This window comes from Maudiozyma barnettii, assembly GCF_903064755.1.
Source record: "Maudiozyma barnettii strain CLIB 1767 genome assembly, contig: KABA2_01, whole genome shotgun sequence".
In the NCBI taxonomy this organism is placed as follows: Eukaryota; Fungi; Ascomycota; class Saccharomycetes; order Saccharomycetales; family Saccharomycetaceae; genus Maudiozyma; species Maudiozyma barnettii.
Window position 1 is genome coordinate 643679 of NW_024545238.1, and position 20479 is coordinate 664157.

The following is a 20479-nucleotide window of genomic DNA, read 5'->3' on the forward strand; positions in this document are numbered from 1 at the left end:
TGTGGGTGTTTCCATGGATGCAATGTGAGTGAAGAATTTCAAAGAATTTCAAGGAATCAGGATGGAATTGAGGAAAGTTGGGAGTGGTTGGGCGGCAGTTGCTTTATTGGGATAGCCGAGTTTGAGTGTCATAGGCTAGTTATATCTACTTATACTAATATAAAAGAGAAAAGTTGTTATTGTTATGTGTTTTTCTAGGGATTTGGGAGTGGGAGGAGAGAGAGAGAAAGGAACTGCAATTTGGGTGTGTATACATGGTTATTTTTATGTATAGGATATGATTGATGATTCTACAGAGGAATTGTTAAAAGGAAGTATAAGCAGGAGAAATAGTGTCGATAATCGTAATCATCAGTATCATGATGATATAGACAAGAAAGAGGGATTCTCTACAACTGCATTATTGATGAATCGGTCACATATAGATAGAGATGCTGTTCATACCCCTGAATATAATTATAATTCAAGTGATGATGAAGATTGGGGTAAAAAGCAGAAAGAGGATGATGATGATGATGATGATGATGATGATGACGATATTTGTAATAAATTTCAATTTGTTCATTTATCTGATCATAGTGATATTAACAATAACACAAATATAGGTATGAAAGAAAGTCAATATAATAGTGTATTAAACGGTCTCTTTAAAGACATTTCTGAATTTCTAACTAAAAATGAAATGTCTCAATCATTTCTTATTGCTTTAAAGTTATATATATCTCATTTGGTCAATGAAGGAGTCGATCCATTGAAAGATGAATACATTTTGAATTTAAATACAGAATTAATTAATAATCATGGTTTGATGACATCACAATTAGAAATTTTAATCTCATATTTCTTATTAAATCCACAAAATTTATTAATGAAATTAACACATTTTGAAATGAATTCAAATTATCATCTTTTGAAAAAAAAATTCTTAAAATGGAGAATCTCTTCAAATACTTCAATTTATCAACAAAAATTAATAGAGTTATATGAAAATTATATTAAGAATAAATTTCTTAATCATTGGTCAAAAAAATATGATCAAATTGTTACAATTGATAACGAAAGAGCTATAGATGCTAATATATTTAGATTGAAAGCATTTGCATTCGATAAACTCTTATACAAATATGATTCTATTGATAAAATGGAACATTTGGCAAATACTCAATTTCTTAATCATATTTTCCAAAATTTTAAGGATAAACAAAAAAAATTAAATGGAAAATTCATTGATTTCAATCATTCGAAGGACTCACAATTAACTAAACTATATTGGAATAGATGGAAATTAAACCAAAAGTTGATTGAATGCCATTCGATACCAACAAAACGTCATGTCTTGAAATCATGGTCTCAAAGGTTACAAACATTCCAAAAAATGGTAAATACTTCTGATGTTGCAAGATCTGATCAATTGTTATACAGCACGTTTAATAAATGGAAATTGGTAACCCAAAGAAGATCCGAAAAAGTTGTAGGATTATATAACACTGAAGGTCATATCCTTAAATTGAAATATTTGTCAAACATGGTTAAACAATACAATTTAATTCAAACTGAAAGCAATTTTATATTGAAAAGAAAATCGATGATTATTAAATATTATCTTTCAAAATTTTGGAAACAAAAATTTCAAAATATGTTACATTTCCATTCTTTTACACAAATAAAAGAGGATATATTAAAAAAAAAATATTTTAATATCCTTAAGAAGAAATTATTCCTAAATTTAAATTCATCAAATTTTGAAATTGATGCACTAACTAAAAAATATTTGAATAAATGGAGAGTAAATCATTATAAAAGAAAAAGACTTGCAGAAAAAAATACGACTTTATTGAAATCAACATTCATACTTTGGGAACAGAAGTTTATTCGCCAGACAAATTATAAGAAATATGAGCATCATTCAATCCTTCGAAATTTTTTCAATAGATGGAAACAAACAACCCAGATACATTTAGATGATATTTCTGTTAGTGAAACTTTCCAAAGACAATGGCAAGAACAGAGATTAGTAACTGTTTGGACTAAAAGAGTAGAGTTGAATAACAACATTAAGATTACGGCCGATTTATTTAGGGATTTGCAATTGTTCACCATGATTGTGAAGAGTTACAATAATGTAAGGTCTAAAAGACTTCATTTTGATACTATAAATAATAAACCAATAGAAATTCATGTGTTGAATAGGGTATTTGCTAAATGGAAATTGCTTGCTGAAGAAAAGAAAACGTTACAGTTAGCTGCTACTTTAAAGACATTCCAAAAATATAAACATGAAAGACTACAAAAAAAATACATTTCAATATTTAAGAAAAAGTATACAATAATTGGTAAACAGTATATTAAGAGCGCTCTAACTTTGGAGAAAAGACATAGGAGTCAATTCTTCTTCAAGTGTATAATCAAAAAATTCGAAAAATTCGAACGTCAGTTAGATATGGCATCGAATATTAACGAGGATCATTTACTTCAAGAATTTATGTTATTTTGGATAGGAAGGTATAATAAAAATGAGGAGTTGGATACATTATCTTTACGTTACATTGATGAACGAAACATCGACATATTATCCTCATATGTAAGTCAATGGAGTATGCAACTTTTGAAAAGGACAAGAAATAACGAATCTGTTCAAGTATTTCGAAAAAGATGGGATAGAGCCACCATTAGAGGTTTACTGATGTTATGGAAGGAGAAATATGAAGAAAGGCAATCCCCCAGAAAGACCGATAAAATTGTTCAAGATATTGAACAAGGAACACAAACTCCTCTAAGAATCCCTCCACAAAACCAGGATACTATTCGTGGATCTTCAAAAGTTAGAAAGTATAAGATGGATGCAAGAATTAGCCATTATAGGAGAGCAGGTAAACCAATTCCTAGTCCTGTAAAAGATGAAGTAGATGAATTTAGAGGATCTTTAAATACTATATCCCCTGTGAGGGCAGCACGATTAGACTTTAAAAATATGGCAGTTCTGAGACCTAATCAATCTAGCTACAGTTCGTCGAGACTCAGTCCCAGGAGAGGTGATCCGGACAGTTATAATGAAGAGGGATACTTGAATGGGTCCCCAAGAAACAAGACTTTTAAAACATAAATAATTTTGTAATAATATTCTAATAAAAATATAATAAAAAAAAATTAACCCATTGTGATTTAAAATTATCCCCTATTGGAGAGGAGATAAAAGAGTTCTTGTGAACCACCACATTTGTGCTTAGTTCAGAAATTTCACGGTATTCAATAAAACCACGATTAGTTCAAAATCGTACCTTTATTAGAAATAGTAAAATATCAAATTATGGAAACAATTTTTATAGGTATAAGAATATATCTTAAGTGTTAGCAAAACTCGTCAGCTTTGATTCGATAGCAATATATATATACGTATATATATATATATATATATAATTCGTTATTTGTTCACGTGATATTTCCCGGGTAATGTTTGATGTTTTAGGGTGGCAAAAGAAAAAACGGAAATTATGGGGCATCCCAAATAGCACACATCAATAGATTAAAAACAGGCTATATTGAAGAGTGAAACTATTACAGTAGGCGCTATATCAATTTTCAATTCATTACTGAGAATATTTTATTGATCATAGTTTATTCAGTGTTCTTGTTGAATTACACTAAATTTGAAGTTAATTGTGCACTCATTATATTTTTTGATTGTGATTCAATACCAGCAAGCCCAATTTTTATTTTAAACAAAAAATACAGGATTAAGAAAAGATGAATGGTATTCAAGTCGATATTAACCACCTAAAGAAGGGGGAAGTAAGTTTAGGTACTTCTATGTATGTTACAAAAGCAAATATAAGTTTACTTCGTTGTTTAATTTTTATCAATTAAACAGTATTATGAATGATATCTTTACTAACAATATTCTATAGGCGTATCCTCCATACGGTTGGATATGAAGGAAAATTTTATAAATAGTATGGCTGTAACTTTCAAGGATGGTGTGATATTAGGTGCTGATTCGCGTACAACAACTGGTGCCTATATTGCTAACCGTGTTACTGATAAATTAACTAGAGTCCACGATAAAATTTGGTGTTGTAGGTCAGGTTCCGCTGCCGATACACAAGCTGTTGCTGACATTGTTCAATATCATCTAGATCTTTATACATCAAGTTACGGTACTCCTTCCACGGAGACAGCAGCTTCCATCTTTAAGACGATATGTTACGAAAACAAGGATGGTTTGAGCGCAGGTATCATTGTAGCAGGATTTGATGACAAAACTAATAAAGGTGAAGTGTTTAGTATCCCACTAGGTGGGTCCGTCCATAAACAAGATTATGCAATTGCAGGTTCAGGGTCAGCTTTTATCTATGGTTACTGTGATAAGAATTACAAGAACGATATGTCCAAAGATGAGACAGTCAACTTCATGAAGCATTCTCTATCTCAGGCAATTAAATGGGATGGTTCCTCTGGTGGTGTTATTAGAATGGTAGTCCTAACAAAGGAAGGTGTCGAGAGATTAGTTTTTTATCCAGATGAGTATGAAAATTTATAATAGGTAATATATAAATATATACATATATTTAACAAATGACATAGTAAATAAAGTATTTCTTTGGAGGTGAGAAAAGGACAACAACACTATTTTTGAAGTTATGGTGGATCTGAATAATTTTTCACTGTTCCTGTATTTTCCATGTAAACTGTGGGCTTTTCCAAATCAAAAGGAAACTTTTCAACATAGAAGTCTATATTTTAAATCTTCATTTTAAGTTATCCTTAAGATTATTGGGGCTAGAAAAGTTACTTCGATCATTTAGGTAGCGTACCATATTTTATAAAATATGGTACACTTTAATAGATGTTTATAATTTTTAGAATTATATGCGACTGATTGATACCGTCCGTTCATTGTTACATAAAAGACATTTCAGAACTGATTAGATATTTATCAGGGTGCACGTAGAGACTTACAAAAAAATTATTTCAAAGTGGTTTCGTCCATTTCAAAATAAATAAATGTGGTTTTCAACGATAACTGACGAACTTCACTTGAAGTGAATATAACTAGCTAATCTCAAATATTAACCTTTGGGGTAAATCAAAAGCGGCCGAAACTGCTTTGAATACGGACTAATCTCGCTCTTTTGATATATGTAAACTATTTCTCTTCCACTCATTATCTTTGGTTACCTTTTGTTAGGAGAAATTGTTGAAATATAACAGTGTAGAGAATCTGAGATAGAGGGTTTGCCTCTAGTAGTCTCTGCAAGCTTTTATTTATTTAATTCGGACATTTTATAATATGATAATTGATCCATATCTTTATAATGTATAATATATATAAGTTACATATTAAAGAACATTTAATATTTTATTTATATTATATTAAGAGCTTCCTTTTTATATCATTTTCTTTAAAGGTTTTTCTTTCTTCAATCACACCTTTCATTTTTGTTTTGTTTGATTCTTATCAATACTTGATTCTTATCAAAGTTTTTCTTTACCTATTTTAATTAAGAGTTGTGCATATTACTCTTAATTTCTGACAAACAGGTACTAACTAAAGGCACATTTATTATTTTGTGTCATCACTAAGTATTATCACAATAAACGATGATGTACATTGTCAAATCGAGATGAAAATTAAAGATGAAGTACTGTATATGAAGAATATTATGTGTTCAACGTTATATAAACTATGTAAAAATATAAACGATTAATTAGTTACACATCTAAATGTATGACTAACAATATCTCTGGTTCAAACACAAATTTCCATCAGAAATTATGGGTGTACCTCGGAAAAGTCGCTTTTTAACACCCCCATAATTTAATTCTGAGCTGAAGCTTGCATAACAGAATTATACTTAGAGTCGTTCATTTTATATAGTGTTAGGTGGAGAGGTGTAGGCGTAGCTTGATATCTAACTAAAATAAAGTATATTTGTTGTTCTTTTCTTTTACATGTAAGTAACTTCTTTATGTTTTATATATAAATTATACAACAAATAGAATCTAACTTAAAATGTAAGTTCAGAATTCTCCAAGTTTATATGTTAGTTGTTTATTTGAAACTGTCAGAAATTAAGAGTAATATGCACAACACTTAATTTCAATAAGTAAAGAAATATCTTTATGACAGAAAATATCTGGAATCAAAATATCTAAAACGTCCTAATAAGAACTAAACATTTATTAAGTAATAGTCGTTTAGGTCATAATCGTTTAGAAAATAAGTTCATTACTTAACAATCGTTTAACTAATGTGTTGAATATGTAGCGGCAACACTAAAAAGGCTAACATTAGCTTAACCTATCTGAAGGAGAAGGTAGCTAATATAAGTAGAATTTAGAGTGTGCTGCACTACAGTATGTATAATAACACATGATATATACTGCATAATGTAGTATTCGTTCCCCCTACATTGGGTTTATTGGAGCTACATTGTCCAACATTACTATGCACAAAAGATGAGCAGTTTAACAACAGCAACTCTGTTTAACACCACGTAAGTTTTATCAACTATGCCTGCTTAATAAGGTTAATATTCAACAAATACTAAATTCATTACCCGGATCGCAATTTAAAAAGATAATCAACAACTTTTTCGAAACATTTTAAAATTTTGTGGCAACTTGGCCGAGTGGTTAAGGCGAAAGATTAGAAATCTTTTGGGCTCTGCCCGCGCAGGTTCAAATCCTGCAGTTGTCGTTATTTTTTAATTTTTTTATTTTTATTTGATCTAGGGGTTTATTCGAGTCTGTCGAAAAATCTTGATTCGAAACTTTCAGTGCATTTACAAAATTTTTATACATATCTTTGTTTTTAGAACTCCACCCTGTGTAATAAGTTAATTGAAAAAAATACATATTTAATAGTCATGCCAATATAATTTGCTCTTAGTTTCTTGATTCAGGATGAAAATTAAACCAAACAACTTGGTTTAGATTTTATTTGTTAGAGTATATTATGATTCTAATCAAACTCTGTTTTAATTTTTTTCAATAAAAGAATAGAAATATTTTAACACTTGAGACCTGATTTATATATACAAGGATCGTAGTCATAACTATGTAGGAAATTTTCTAAGTATTGTTAATTCATGAATACTGCAATAAGCAAGGTTTAAATTCTTTGAATTATCACAAGTATGAAATTCCTCGTAAATTTATTGTTTATGTTCTTGTTTACTGTCACAGTGACAGTTCTTAATTCTACTAAAGTTTTTTTCTTTTTCTGCTTTCGGATATTTATTTTACTTTTTTAAGTTTAGTGTTCAATTGGAAATGTTACATATATGAGTTGTGAGTAAACAAAAACTTAAAAGTGATAATCATCAGTTATACAATCTTTTTAGCTTTAATCACCATTGGAAGTAGACTCATTAGACTAAGAATAACAAAACCAATGATATAGCATATATTATGAGTAATTTAATAATAAATCTTAATGATTTACAAAAGTTGAGACAATATAATGATATCAACCATAATAATAATAGGATCCAGTATTCAACCATTGATCCAATTCGATGTCGTGTGCTAACACAAATAGAGGAACTGGAGTTTATGGACCCTAAGACCACTTCATTAGCAAATTTTTACATGTGTAACATAAAAATTAAGAACATTCCAATCTTCGTTGACATTTTCAACAAACAGCCTCAGGATGTTAGTATTGTTGTTAAGATCGATGAAAATGTATATGATTCTGTGTTCCGCAAAGGGACTGTATCAGTACAAAGAGGTGACTTATGTGAGATGACTCTCGTAACATGGAGCCCACAAGAAAACTGTGACAGTACTACCGATCTATGGGAAGTAGTTGATATGAAGTTCCTTACCTTGAAGGACGTGGAAACTTTACATAATTTTTTATTAAGTGATAATGGTAGACAATTCCTGGAGATATCAAATCCAGTTCAAAATATTACCTAAACAACCTCTATCACAAAGAATGTTTATCAGTTTGGGTAGGTGTTTTGCCAAAAGAGATACTCAAATCGTTAATAAATGAATACAGATAAAAAGCCACAGTGAAAACTGTTGTTTTGTCTTAATAGTTATGTGATTAGTATACAAAATATGTTATATATAAATATATATATATATATAGATATATTAGTTAGTTCCCTTTTTTCTTTAATATTTTATTTTTTTTTAAAAAAAGTTGAGATGAAGTGTAATATTATCGAATGAGGATATAAGTTAAATGACGAGTTTATTTTTATTAGCATAAAACAGTGAGCAAAAACAAGGGAGAAAGTAATACAAAAATAAATCCTTTAGATTTACAATTAGAATGCGATCTTCTTTGAGTTTCTCTTTCTGTTCTTCAACATTATCTTTTGTTTTTGTTGTTCTTCCTCTTCTTCTTCTTCGCTGTCGATTTCCATATCTTCTTCTTCGCTGTCGATTTCCATATCTTCTTCTTCCTCCTCTGATTCTTCTTCTGCCATCTCTTCTCTTGCTTGTTCCTTAGCAAGAACATTTGCAATTTCGATATCTCTAATTCTTAATAGTTCTGGGTTAGATTCGACCAACTTCTTATCTCTTAAGAAGTCTCTCTCCTTATTACCTCTCATTCTGTTCTTGTAGAAGGCTCTCTCACGTTTCTTTCTGATCTCTTCAATTCTAGCCATAGCCTTCAATGTAGTAGCTACTAGTTCTCTGTTATATCTGACTGGAACGTTTCTTCTTTGAGCAAACGTCAATGTAGAGTCAACAGCCAATTCTTTACCGGCAGCCTTTCTGAAAGCTTTAGTCCACTTCAACTTACGTGGGTTACGACGTTGCTTGAATGACTTGTGACACTTGGAACGACAGAATCTGAATTCTTTAGCATCGTTTCTAACAAACATGATACCGTGACCTGGATAAACCGGCGATGAGCAGAAGTGACATTGATAGATTCTCATGACAAATGATGTATATTAGAGTGAGTTGAACTGTTTTTATCTATATATATGGCTTGTGGATACTCTCTCACTGATTCTCAAACTACTTAACAGATGCAACTATAGAATGTAACCAACAACTGTGTGTACACTCCAAATATAATAACAATTCAAAATTTAAAAAAGTGTTTAAAAGTTAGCAAGATTTAGAGATGAGCATTGAAATTTTTCATTCAACTTCAATATTTTCAAGCGAAAAAAATTTTCATCTTTTTTTCTTTCGCTTTTTTCTGTGAGGAAGATAAAACGGAACTTATATGGCGGCCATATATAGTGTAGTGTAGTGTAGTGTTTTCGTTTCGGCCCCTCTCTTCCTGCCCCATCTTCGTCTGATCAAATTAGGTCGATTCTTGAACAATTTGATTCATTGAAGGGCTTTTTGGTAGTAGGAGGAAGGCCATGGGCAAATCAGTCAGACAAGTCCATGAAACTTAAGGTCTTGAGAGAAGGAACAAGAAAAGAAAGTATGCATATAAACATGTATATAGGTCATTGTTATTGTTATTGTTATTGAGTAGTGGCACTTAGTAGACTGATATTAGAAACAGCACCACTATATAGGTATTCCTGTCTATCCCTATACTTTATTGTTATAAATATTTTTGCTGTGACAAACTGGAGAATAGGTGAACAATAATAACCTATACTCGTTAATAACCCTTTTTATTTTTATCAACTACCCTTCACATTTCTACAGCAACGATGAGTACTCCACAGAATGCTGCTCCACAATTACCTATACCTGGTGAGAATAACTTAGCAGCTGATGCTAGTGCTGGTGCTATCCCAATTGGTAACTCGCAAGTGACACCTATGATACCTTCTCAAAAGAGTGGTATGGATCTATACTTTGATAACGCTTTATCTTATATGGGCGAACACCCTGTATTGACAGGTGTTGGTGCATTTTTCGCATTATATGCTACTGCAGGCATATATAAAACTGTACAAACTAAAATGAATGGTGGGAAATCCGTAGCGACATATTTAAAAGGTGGATTTGATCCAAAGATGAATAAGAAAGAAGCTTTACAAATTTTAAATTTGACTGAGAATAATTTGAGTAAGAAAAAATTGAAGGAAGTTCATAGAAAAATTATGTTAGCTAATCATCCAGATAAAGGTGGTTCTCCATACCTTGCTACTAAGATCAATGAAGCTAAGGATTTCATTCAAAAGAAAGGAAGTTTGAGTAAGTGAGATCTTAGTACTTTTTCTTTTGTTTGTAGTCTCTGAACAAGTTTGGTTCTCCTCATCCATTTTGCTTCTTCTGTAATTAAGAGTTGTGAACGTCATTAACCCTTCTACTCCTTTATCTTTTTTTGACTCATAATACCATATTATACATTATCGATCTAAAGAGACAAGTGAGAAGGGATTCAAATTAATGAGGAAAAAACCTCCACATCTGTATATCTATAATAATGTAAATAATCAATTAAACAAATTAACTTTAAGTAAAACAGAAAAACATTGTCCAGTGACGACAAAATTTTATAATATATACATACCTCCAGTCAATAATGATTTTCCACATCCTTTGCAATCATGACTCACATGAGCCAAATAATATTTGAAACAATCGACATGCCATACCATTTTTTTGGGACTATTATCATTATCATTATCAGTATCGTTATCTTCATCACTACCATCGTATTCTTTACTGAAATGTTCATCGATATTACCACAAGTAACACCAATTTGAACAATTTTTTTACAAATGTTACAGGCACTTAAGTTATAAGTGGATGCGAGGAATTCTTCAAGTTCTGCTATACATCTAATATCCATACCAAATTTACCTTCGGAAGTCCTATAAAACCACTTATAATCACATAATTGTCGAAGGACATGTTCTACTTCTAATGGAGACATATCTGCAAATTGGGATAATTGTGTAGACCCAGTTGAATAAGTAATAAAATGATTCCAACCTTCTGTCGTCAATGCATTTGAATCGATATCATTTAAAATATTATTTACATTGCCAATGATACTAGAGGTTAATTGTGGAGGCTTATATTCAATGATATCTCCTTGAGTGACAAATTGTTCAATAGCCCATTTAATAAATTCAATTTCCTTTGTAGTAAATTTTGTTGCAAGTTTGGTTTCATTAGTAGATTGTGTGTTAATATATACATAGTATTTATTACTTTGTGGTAAAGAAAGAGATCCTGAAGCTACTTGCATCATGGCTTCATTATCTATCATATTACTTGTTAAAGAATCATTAAGACTAATATGATTTACACTTAATATAAACTGTTGGAATTTTTGTTTAATATGTGCATCTACAGCATCTTTCCCAATGTCATGATTCACTAATACCAATTTATACAATAATGGACTCAATTTAACGTTAATCTCTTCAATATATTTTTTCAAGCAATCTAACCATTGGGTTATAGACCAACTCTTATCGAATTGTTGTTGATCTATCTTTAATTTCATTAATGCTAATAGTAACACGTTTTCATGGCAAACACCTTGTACTGCCAGTATATATTGTAGCAAATATTTTGAATTATCATCCTTTGTCATTTGCACTGAGTTTTGCAACTCATCATTTAAATCAATATCCATTATATCGTTTCTCAACTGTGTATCTATATATGGTTGTATAACGAACAACTGTTTTTATGGGTTAACCTATTTTAAGATAAGCAAATAAACATATCCTAATATTTTTGTAAACTATTCACCAACAAATACTGTGAATATTGACGCTCTTTCAAATCTTTCATCTGTTATTGTGATGTGATGATTGATGTCTCTACGAAATTTTTCAATTTCTGAGTACGATGTAAATGAATAGATTTTCGTGTTCGCACAGAGGAAAAAGGTATAATAATTACTACGTACACAGTGAAAAATAAAAAAGGGTCTTCTACTCTAGCAAGATTATATATCATGTACACACAACTCAAGAAAGATAGTGCGTGTATGACTATCTTCTAATTCAATATATATATATCATGCGAGAGAGCTATAGGAAGGATCCTTTACGATAGTTCAACTCCGAAGTTTGTAAAAACGGCTAAGTGATAAGTTATTCTACACTTTAGCAATAAGCTTCTCCACCCCCAGTTCACACCCACTCTTTGTCTATCCATCCATCCATCCACCGATCTATCTATCTATATATACATCGAACCACCCATCAACTTTTTGCAAAAAACTATCTGATTATATAGTTGACTCTGCTCTCCCAATTAAAAACAGAACATATCAGCTGTTCTTTCAGTTGATACTAAATTAAAAAAAGCATACATCGCAAAGCTCGCTATTTGCATATCGCGGCGTGTTGTCTTGATGAATAAAAAGAGCGTCTAATGAATGTAATTATATAATGTATGTAGTAATTTATTTCTCGGCCGAGAAAAGAAAGCGAATTTCTTAATCATGACTTCGAGGTTTTTGTATTGGGCAGAGACACCGGAAGAGAGAAAGAGGGCCCTAGTTGTTGCCATATACTTTCTTTCCCAACTCATTGAATCTTACAGGAATGATCTGATGATGTTGCTGCTGCTGATGATGATTACAATGCTGATGATTTTATTGTAATTGACGGTCTGGAATAGTATTCTTCTCTTTTCTTTCTCATCTTCTTCACAATAGAGCTAGAGAGAATAATGTTCCAAGAGCAATGCTACGATTACTTCCAGTAGTAAGAAGTAGAGATACGTTACCTCATCGAAAGTTAATATCGTATTTGTTACTATTCCGACCACATATTTCTAGTTCTTGTTCTTCATTCATTCGATATTCCCTTGCTTTCCTTCCCTTTGTTAAGACACAATATAAAACTAATGAATGAATGGAATAAGATTGAGAAAGATATATAAAAGTTTTTTTATGACATATAAAGTCAGACCACCTTGTTACCAAAAATAATAATATAAAATTGAGATTAATTAATATAAATTAAGGAATTCAGATACACGTTCTTTTTATGTATCTCTATTACTACTACCACTACTACTCTTTATTTGTTGATTGTTCATTATTATACTATTCTACTATTACACCATATTATACAACCCCATAGATCATGTCACCATATAGTAACGAAAAAGTCTTAGAGACTATTGCTAGTAATCATGAATTATCACATTCAAATTCATCTTCTTCATCGATCAAAGAACACTCTTCAGAAGAGAAAGTCTCTTCTTTTACCTCATCTGTAGAGTTAGATTCTGATAGAGATGTTGATGTTGCCGCTAAATTCTTACGTGAAAATAAAGATGAAAGGATTTCGATGTCTGAAGATAATAATGACTCAGAAGGTGCAATCTTTTATGGATCTCATGAACTTCCAAAGAAGACTTTGAGAAAATTAGATATGTTTGTCTTACCTTTCTTATGTATGACATATCTTTTAATGTTTTTAGATAAAGCTTTATTGAATTATGCTGCTTCAATGGGTATTAAGGATCATTTGAAAGGTAATGATTTTGCTAATTTAAGTACTATCTTTGGTGCTTCTTATATATTTATGGAACCTTTGGTTACCTATTTAATCCAAAGATATCCAATTTCTAAGATTCTAGGTGCTTTTATTATGACTTGGGGTGCCGTATTAGCTTGTCATTGTGCTTGTAAAAGTTATGCATCACTAATGATTGTAAGAACTCTATTAGGTATGTTTGAATCGTCAAGTGCTGTTGGTTGTATCGCCATCAGTGGTATGTACTATACAAAAGCTGAACAAAGTGCTAGAATTGGTTTCTGGGCCACTCAAGCTGGGACAGGTTATATTGTCGGTGGGTTAATCTCATTTGGGTTCCAACATTATCATGGTAAAGATTTCACTTCATGGCAGATTATGTTTTTAGTGGTTGGCTTATTTACTGTTGCATTCGGTTTATTAACATTTTTCTATTTACCTGATAATGTCACTAATGCTTGGTTTTTAAATAAAGAAGAAAAATTACAAGTCGTTGAACATATTAGAAGTAATCAAACTGGTTTAGAGACAAAGAAATTCAAAATGAGCCAAGTTAAAGAATTGTTCTTAAAGGATAAACTTACATGGCCAATGTTATTCATCACCACTGCATCTCAAATTTGTACTGGAGCTATCGGTACCTTTTCAGTAACAATTACAGCTACTTTTGGTTTTGATAGTTATGAAACCGCTTTATTACAATTACCTATCGGTGCCATTACAGCAATGATCATCATCATTACCACTCAAATGATATCTCGTTGGGGGAATATCACTTTGATTACAACGTCAATGTATATCCCTGCTATTATTGGTGCTATAGTATTAATTTCACTACCTTTATCTCATAAAGTTGGTAATTTATTATCGCTGTATCTATTGTACAGTGGGTCCTGTGTCATTACAAATATTTATATTTGGAACTCATGTAATACTTCAGGTTATACAAAGAGAGTCTTCAGGAATGCGATCACTATGATTTTTTATAACGTCGCTTGTATCATCGCCCCACAAATGTTTAGAGCTAACCAAGCCCCAAGATATGTTCCTGCTAAGATTGGTCTTTTAGTTACTCAATGTGTTTGTATTCCAGCTCAATTATATGTCGGATATCTTTGTAAGAAAGAAAACCAACAAAGAGATAAAGAACAAGAGGGTCAAAAGAAGGAAAAATACCAATTCTTAGATATGACAGACATCGAAAATAGAAACTTTAGATACATCTATTAAGTTTCTTATCATAACAATAAAGGAACACATAATCTTAAGGAAATCCTCTCATATACAGTTCTTTCGAACAACAAGAATTTTCTCCAATTCATTCAGAACTTTTCAATATTCAATTTATATCGTTTTTATTTCTTACTTTTAAATAATTAACGATTTATATACCCTAATAGACTTCAATATAAATATATATTTTCGTATACTAGTTGAGTTATATTTTAACCATAGTATCGGATTAAATTAACATTTTATCTATTTAATTATTGAAGATCGTTCAAAAATTGGGTCTTCTAAGTAAAATTTTCTTAATTAAATTAAAAAAAGATTAGAATGAATTAGAATCATACCTTTGTCAAAAATGGAAAAAAGAATTGCCGCCGGATTTTTATATCTAAATAAAACAGTTTAAAAAAATGCTTTCACTCGGAGTTGAACCGAGGATCTCCACATTACTAGTGTGGCGCCTTACCAACTTGGCCATAAAAGCTGCTAACAGTGATTTGTGTTGTATCTGAAACTGTTACAATGTAGAAAGTACCAATACTTAGTTATTACAATTTAATGTTTAGTACGAAATTATTAATAACGGTTCAATATTGTGTTGACGTAGATTGGGAAGAGAGTAGATCCTAATAGAATTAGAATTGGGAACGATGTTGTGGGAATATTAAGTAGCGATACTTATTATGGTAACAACAATCACGACAATGATAATCCTGTTAAATATAGCGGCAGCACTAAAAAAGCTAACATTAGCTTAACCTATCTGAAGGAGAAGGTAGCTAATATAAGTAGAATTTAGATTGTGCTGCACTGCCGTATATATAATAACACATGATATATACTGCATAATGTAGTATTTGTTCCCCCTACATTGGGTTTATTGGAGTTACATAGTCCAACGTTACTATGTACAAAAGATGAGCAATTTAACAACAGCAACTCTGTTTAACAGAGCTGAAGCAGACATACTGTTGTTAGACTTATATTCGTTCATTATTTAAGGTATTAGGTATAGAGGTGAAGGCGTAGCTTGAGTTTAAATGTTAAGGAAGCAAAATATATTTGTTATAACTTTCTTATATTTGTAAGTGATTTTTTTATATTGTATATAATTTATAGAACGAATAGAATCTAACTTAGGATGTAAGTTCAGAAATTATGTGGAATCAAGAAATCTAAAATGCCCTAATAAGAATGAAAGATTACGTAATAACTAGGTAATATCATTTCTATTAATTAGGTAATATCTTATTAAGAAAGTATTAGAGAAACAGATTGTTGAGAAAATAAATAATATATAAAGGCAAAGAATTCTGAACTTACATCCTAAGTTAGATTCTATTCGTTCTATAAATTATATATAATATAAAAAAATCACTTACAAATATAAGAAAGTTATAACAAATATATTTTGCTTCCTTAACATTTAAACTCAAGCTACGCCTTCACCTATATACCTAACCCTATAAATAATGAACGAATATAAGTCTAACACCAGTATACCTGCTTCAGCTCATCAACCTTTAGAGTAACTGAAGAACGGTTAATAAATCTATCAGGAGGTTTATTGAAATGACCAGAGTAAGGGATATATCTGAATATTTTGTCTATAAGATGTATTTTGTTTCATCGTTAATTTAGCAATATATAATATTGAAATTATCAAACAGTTTATAAAGTAAATATATGAATCAAGACCTGTTGAAAAGAAAATCGGAATATTAACTCAACCGACCAACATGGGGAAGTAACCCATAGTTAGTTAGAACCTAAAATATTCTGTGATACTGTACCTATATTTCACATAATATTGATATATTTGAGTAACGTAGTCCAATTTTGATATGTATCGAATATGAGTAACTTGACACTAGTAATCCTGCGTATCAAATACCATAAGAAAAACGACTCCATATTACAAAACTATCAAAAGCCACACTTTGAATGTTAAACATTCAATCATCGTCAAATTCAACTAATTAAAACAATCTAATATATTCAAAAATTCATTATTTGTACCAATAAAGTTCACTCGATGCAATCATTATAAAAATAATTATAAAATGTATTACATACAATTTATTTAAAATTTCTTTTTCAAAGTCAATTTTCGCATTAACATTGATGGCTTTCTCGCTAGTTTAGATGGACTGCTAATACTTGATTTTCTGCTACCCTTTAAGTGATTGACCGTTTCAGCTGGTTTATCAAAGTCGTTCATAGTATGTACTACTGGTTTGTTATTTTTGATAGATTTATGGTTCTTTCCGATTACCCTGTCATTCGAGTGAGAAACCCCTATTGATGTTAAATCATCAATCACTTTTAACAAGGACTTGTTCGAGTTCAGTACAGGACTGTTTGGTAAACTTTTCATACTACTCATGCGGAAAATCTGCGAAGTAGGCTTCAAATAGATGGATGTAATGCTACCAACGTTCAATTCCAATTCCTCTAAAATAGCGGAGTCTAATTTTGTATTAAGTTCAATTTTTGGTAGTTCTCCATCGACAATATCTTTTAACATTTCATTCGTCACATTATTCCCATCTTCCCTAGCGAGTGACAGTAATCTCCAGTACATAAATGCCCGGCTTCGAAGATCTGGATTATTAGCATCTTCTGTACACTCACGTAATAATCGTATACACAGTTTTTCGGTTTCAACAGAAGGATATCTAACAAAAAATTTTATACTTGAGGTTAAAACAGAAAATTGAACTTCAGGTGCCTCATCCAATACATTGGTGCAAAAAGTCTCAAAGAGCTTCAAATAATCAGGAAGGATATCAGAATATTGTGTAATAATCCAGATCATTGCATTTCTTGATTCCGTTTCCTGGGCATAACCAGCATACTTCGCCAAAGCTCTTACGTCACTTTTAAAATCTTTTGGATATTTTCTCAATATATTTCGAAACACTGATATTATTTCCTGAATAACGTAATCTACTCCGAATTCAAGTAAATGCAAAAGGATATCGACACATTTACCTGCAGAATTTTCACCTAGTTTAACTGCCAGATTACCTATAGCTCTAACTGCCTTTCTAGACATTTGTATATCGATATCGGTAGCGTGTTCTTCCAACTCATCCAATATTTGGGTCAATGTTTCCTCATTCGATAAAAGGTAAAGACACTCAAGTTTTGTGTCTTTAATATATATAGGGTCATTGTATTCGATAAAAAAATATGGTACATTCAATTTCAATAGTGATTGTTCTCTACTCAATAATAACAGGATTACGTTTCTCAAAACTAGAAACTGTAGTTCTGCCGGTTTTTCCAAAAGTGCTATCACAGAATTAGATAATCTTTTAATAATAGTTTGGTTGACTTCTTCAATATAATTTAATAAATAAAGCACAATTTTTAGAGCACTCAATGAAACTGCCGAATTAACATGCTGGAGTTGTGGTAATACCATATCAATCATATCATATGCATCATCATGAGTCTGCGGCACCACTGTTATTGGTAAAATTTCTAGTAATGTGGCTGTATCCCACTCATTCAGAGTTGGAAGTAATTCTAATATGTTAAAAGCAATATCCACCGATATATGAACTGGCTGAGTTTTCCCATCTACCTCATGAATCATACAAAGTGCATTCAAAGCAGCTATTTGAATGGTTGGTTTCTCTATTTGATTAGTAACAATATCGTACAATAGATTTAATAATGATGCTACCCTTTCATGATCATAATCATCCAGTTGAACCAAGGAATAAATTGCATTCTTCATCAATTGTTCAGGGACTGATTTTTTACTAGTTAGATGAACAATAAAATCAAATGCCTCCTCCGTAAATTTACTGAATGGTATAGATACTAATGTTTCTAATGCCATAATTTGAACTTTTTCATTTCTACTGCGCAGATCATTCATTATAAATGGCAAGGATTCTACAGTGCTTCTTGGTTTAATTGACCCAATCGTTCTAATATACTCGTGGCAAATTCGTTTGACCTCCATATCATCTTCTATCTTCCAAAATTTTAAAATCTCAGGTAAAAGAAGTAACATTTCAGAATAATTACCTAAAGTTAGATTGGCAATTATCTTTCTTAACGCGTTTTTCTTTTTGGTGACACCAGATTTCATCTTTTTTACATCAACCATCTGTAATTCAGATCTAATTTCATTTGCTTTGTACCTTGTAAATATCCTTTGGTCTGACATTGTGACTGATCTCTTTATTTATTATTGACAAATTGGAGCTGTAACGTTCTAATATTCTAGTTATTCGAAATAATGCTGGGGCTACGATAAAAATAGAAGTGTGAAATACCTAAATAAGTCTTAATATTTAGTAAAGACCAAACACCTAGGATTGAATGTTGGTGAAAATGAAAAATAATTCTTCTAATTCGTTGTTATCCTAAGTGGATCCTTAATACAAGCCGATCAGTCTTAGGTCTTTAAACTTGATTTATTTCGTGCTCTTCAAATAAAAAAAAATAAATAAGAAGAGTCTCTCCTACAAGGCCCGCGTTGTCTCTTCTTCCCTTTGAAAGGAAAAAAAAAAATTCAAGCTATACAATTAAGAATTTCAGTATATCAGTTCTCTTGTTTGATGGATTACACTTCTAATGATCGCAGACTGCAAGTAGTTGGAGTTCGAGTCCAGATTATGATTATAATAAACAAAAAAAAAATAACATTATTTGTTTTAAGTGGTTATTAGTACATTACAGTAATGATTAGAAAAATCACAGATTAGTTTTACACCCTCTCCGCGTGCTTCTAATTGATCTGACATTCCTCAATATCTCAAACATGGTGATTTGTCAATACGACAGTATCATAAATAAAAATCCTTTATTTGAGTAGAATGTATCTCCATAACAGGACCTCACAATATAATTATATCGAGGTTATGAAGAAGCCAAGGACTTCATGATCAAGGCATTGCTCTGTTCTTATACCTTATTCTAGGAACACAAATTAAACCCGATGCATCACCAGTATCAAAATTCAGAAAATGCATGCACAATAACGATTAATTATAGCCAAAAATTAGAGGAAAATTTCTTCTAGAAGGCTAAGAATAATATCTGATGCTGCAACATTCGATTATTATGTGCGATGTCTTTATTTATGTCTTTTCTTTTTGTCTCATATAAGGGTTTTAAAGACAAACAAGACGTTATTTTCCATTTCATACTGCGACAGAATATAAATATATTGAGGTATCATATACATATATTCAAATTCAATTGCAATTGGAAGATTTCAAACAATAGGTTCCCTTACTCTACATGGTTATTTACAAAATTACATTAATGGTTCAGAAATTTCTTTTTTCTCTTCATTTTACAGTGCGGCAATAGAAAAATATCATTAGTAGCCCCATTAGGAAAGTCATCAGTGACATATAACTCTAGATACCCCAAATAGAGATCTTTCAAAGAACTTTATTGTTTCCTTCTCTAGAGTAAATAATATATTTTATATTGAGGTTATGGCTATATTATTTCATCCTAAAACATTATCAAATAGAGCTAATTATTTTGCAATGATTTAGTTAGGTGAGTCGGTTCATTCTTTGTGGAGCTGCTCTGGGTATTAGAAAAGTTCTGTAGATCTTAATACGTCGTTATTATTTCTCTTGTTTCTTTTGTTCCTTGTCTGGAATTTTTAGTAACCTCACTAAGCATCATTTCCTTTTTTGTTTCAATTTTTAAGATTGCTTTCTCAACTGGATAGAAACATTTTAGTTTCTCTCATACAAATATAAATACCAGATGTGAATTGATATTTTATGCTAAATTTAAAAGTATTCTATTCTTTCTTTATTACTTGGGAGGATATTTGTTATTATCTACTACTGAACATCCCAAAGAAAAA

At 31.0% G+C, this 20479-nt stretch overlaps 8 protein-coding genes and 2 non-coding genes across 10 annotated transcripts; 6 read left to right on the forward strand and 4 right to left on the reverse strand.

Moving 5' to 3' along the window:
- Positions 1–277: 277 nt before the first annotated feature.
- SFI1 (Sfi1p) lies at positions 278–3103 on the forward strand (the record flags this gene model as incomplete). The annotated part of the gene is made up of 1 exon (XM_041548221.1): positions 278–3103. The coding sequence occupies one exon, from the start codon at positions 278–280 to the stop codon at positions 3101–3103; it is 2826 nt and encodes a 941-aa protein (XP_041404155.1).
- Positions 3104–3744: 641 nt separating this feature from the next.
- PRE3 (proteasome core particle subunit beta 1) lies at positions 3745–4537 on the forward strand (the record flags this gene model as incomplete). The annotated part of the gene is made up of 2 exons (XM_041548222.1): positions 3745–3809; positions 3952–4537. The coding sequence occupies 2 exons, from the start codon at positions 3745–3747 to the stop codon at positions 4535–4537; spliced, it is 651 nt and encodes a 216-aa protein (XP_041404156.1).
- Positions 4538–6615: 2078 nt separating this feature from the next.
- KABA2_01S06402 lies at positions 6616–6697 on the forward strand. Its single transcript has one exon. It is a non-coding gene; the product is annotated as a tRNA-Ser (tRNA).
- A 713-nt stretch (positions 6698–7410) lies between these two features.
- TEN1 (Ten1p) lies at positions 7411–7923 on the forward strand (the record flags this gene model as incomplete). The annotated part of the gene is made up of 1 exon (XM_041548223.1): positions 7411–7923. The coding sequence occupies one exon, from the start codon at positions 7411–7413 to the stop codon at positions 7921–7923; it is 513 nt and encodes a 170-aa protein (XP_041404157.1).
- A 359-nt stretch (positions 7924–8282) lies between these two features.
- Positions 8283–8903, reverse strand: RLP24 (ATPase-activating ribosome biosynthesis protein; the record flags this gene model as incomplete). Its single annotated transcript, XM_041548224.1, has 1 exon — positions 8283–8903. One exon carries the CDS (start codon positions 8901–8903, stop codon positions 8283–8285), a length of 621 nt encoding a protein of 206 aa, XP_041404158.1.
- Positions 8904–9644: 741 nt separating this feature from the next.
- On the forward strand, positions 9645–10142 carry PAM18 (Pam18p; the record flags this gene model as incomplete). Its single annotated transcript, XM_041548225.1, has 1 exon — positions 9645–10142. One exon carries the CDS (start codon positions 9645–9647, stop codon positions 10140–10142), a length of 498 nt encoding a protein of 165 aa, XP_041404159.1.
- A 294-nt stretch (positions 10143–10436) lies between these two features.
- Positions 10437–11531, reverse strand: NSE1 (Smc5-Smc6 complex subunit NSE1; the record flags this gene model as incomplete). The annotated part of the gene is made up of 1 exon (XM_041548226.1): positions 10437–11531. The coding sequence occupies one exon, from the start codon at positions 11529–11531 to the stop codon at positions 10437–10439; it is 1095 nt and encodes a 364-aa protein (XP_041404160.1).
- Positions 11532–12999: 1468 nt separating this feature from the next.
- On the forward strand, positions 13000–14625 carry THI73 (Thi73p; the record flags this gene model as incomplete). Its single annotated transcript, XM_041548227.1, has 1 exon — positions 13000–14625. The coding sequence occupies one exon, from the start codon at positions 13000–13002 to the stop codon at positions 14623–14625; it is 1626 nt and encodes a 541-aa protein (XP_041404161.1).
- A 411-nt stretch (positions 14626–15036) lies between these two features.
- Positions 15037–15109, reverse strand: KABA2_01S06534. Its single transcript has one exon. It is a non-coding gene; the product is annotated as a tRNA-Thr (tRNA).
- Positions 15110–16708: 1599 nt separating this feature from the next.
- On the reverse strand, positions 16709–18811 carry APL1 (Apl1p; the record flags this gene model as incomplete). Its single annotated transcript, XM_041548228.1, has 1 exon — positions 16709–18811. One exon carries the CDS (start codon positions 18809–18811, stop codon positions 16709–16711), a length of 2103 nt encoding a protein of 700 aa, XP_041404162.1.
- Between the last annotated feature and the right edge of the window lie 1668 nt (positions 18812–20479).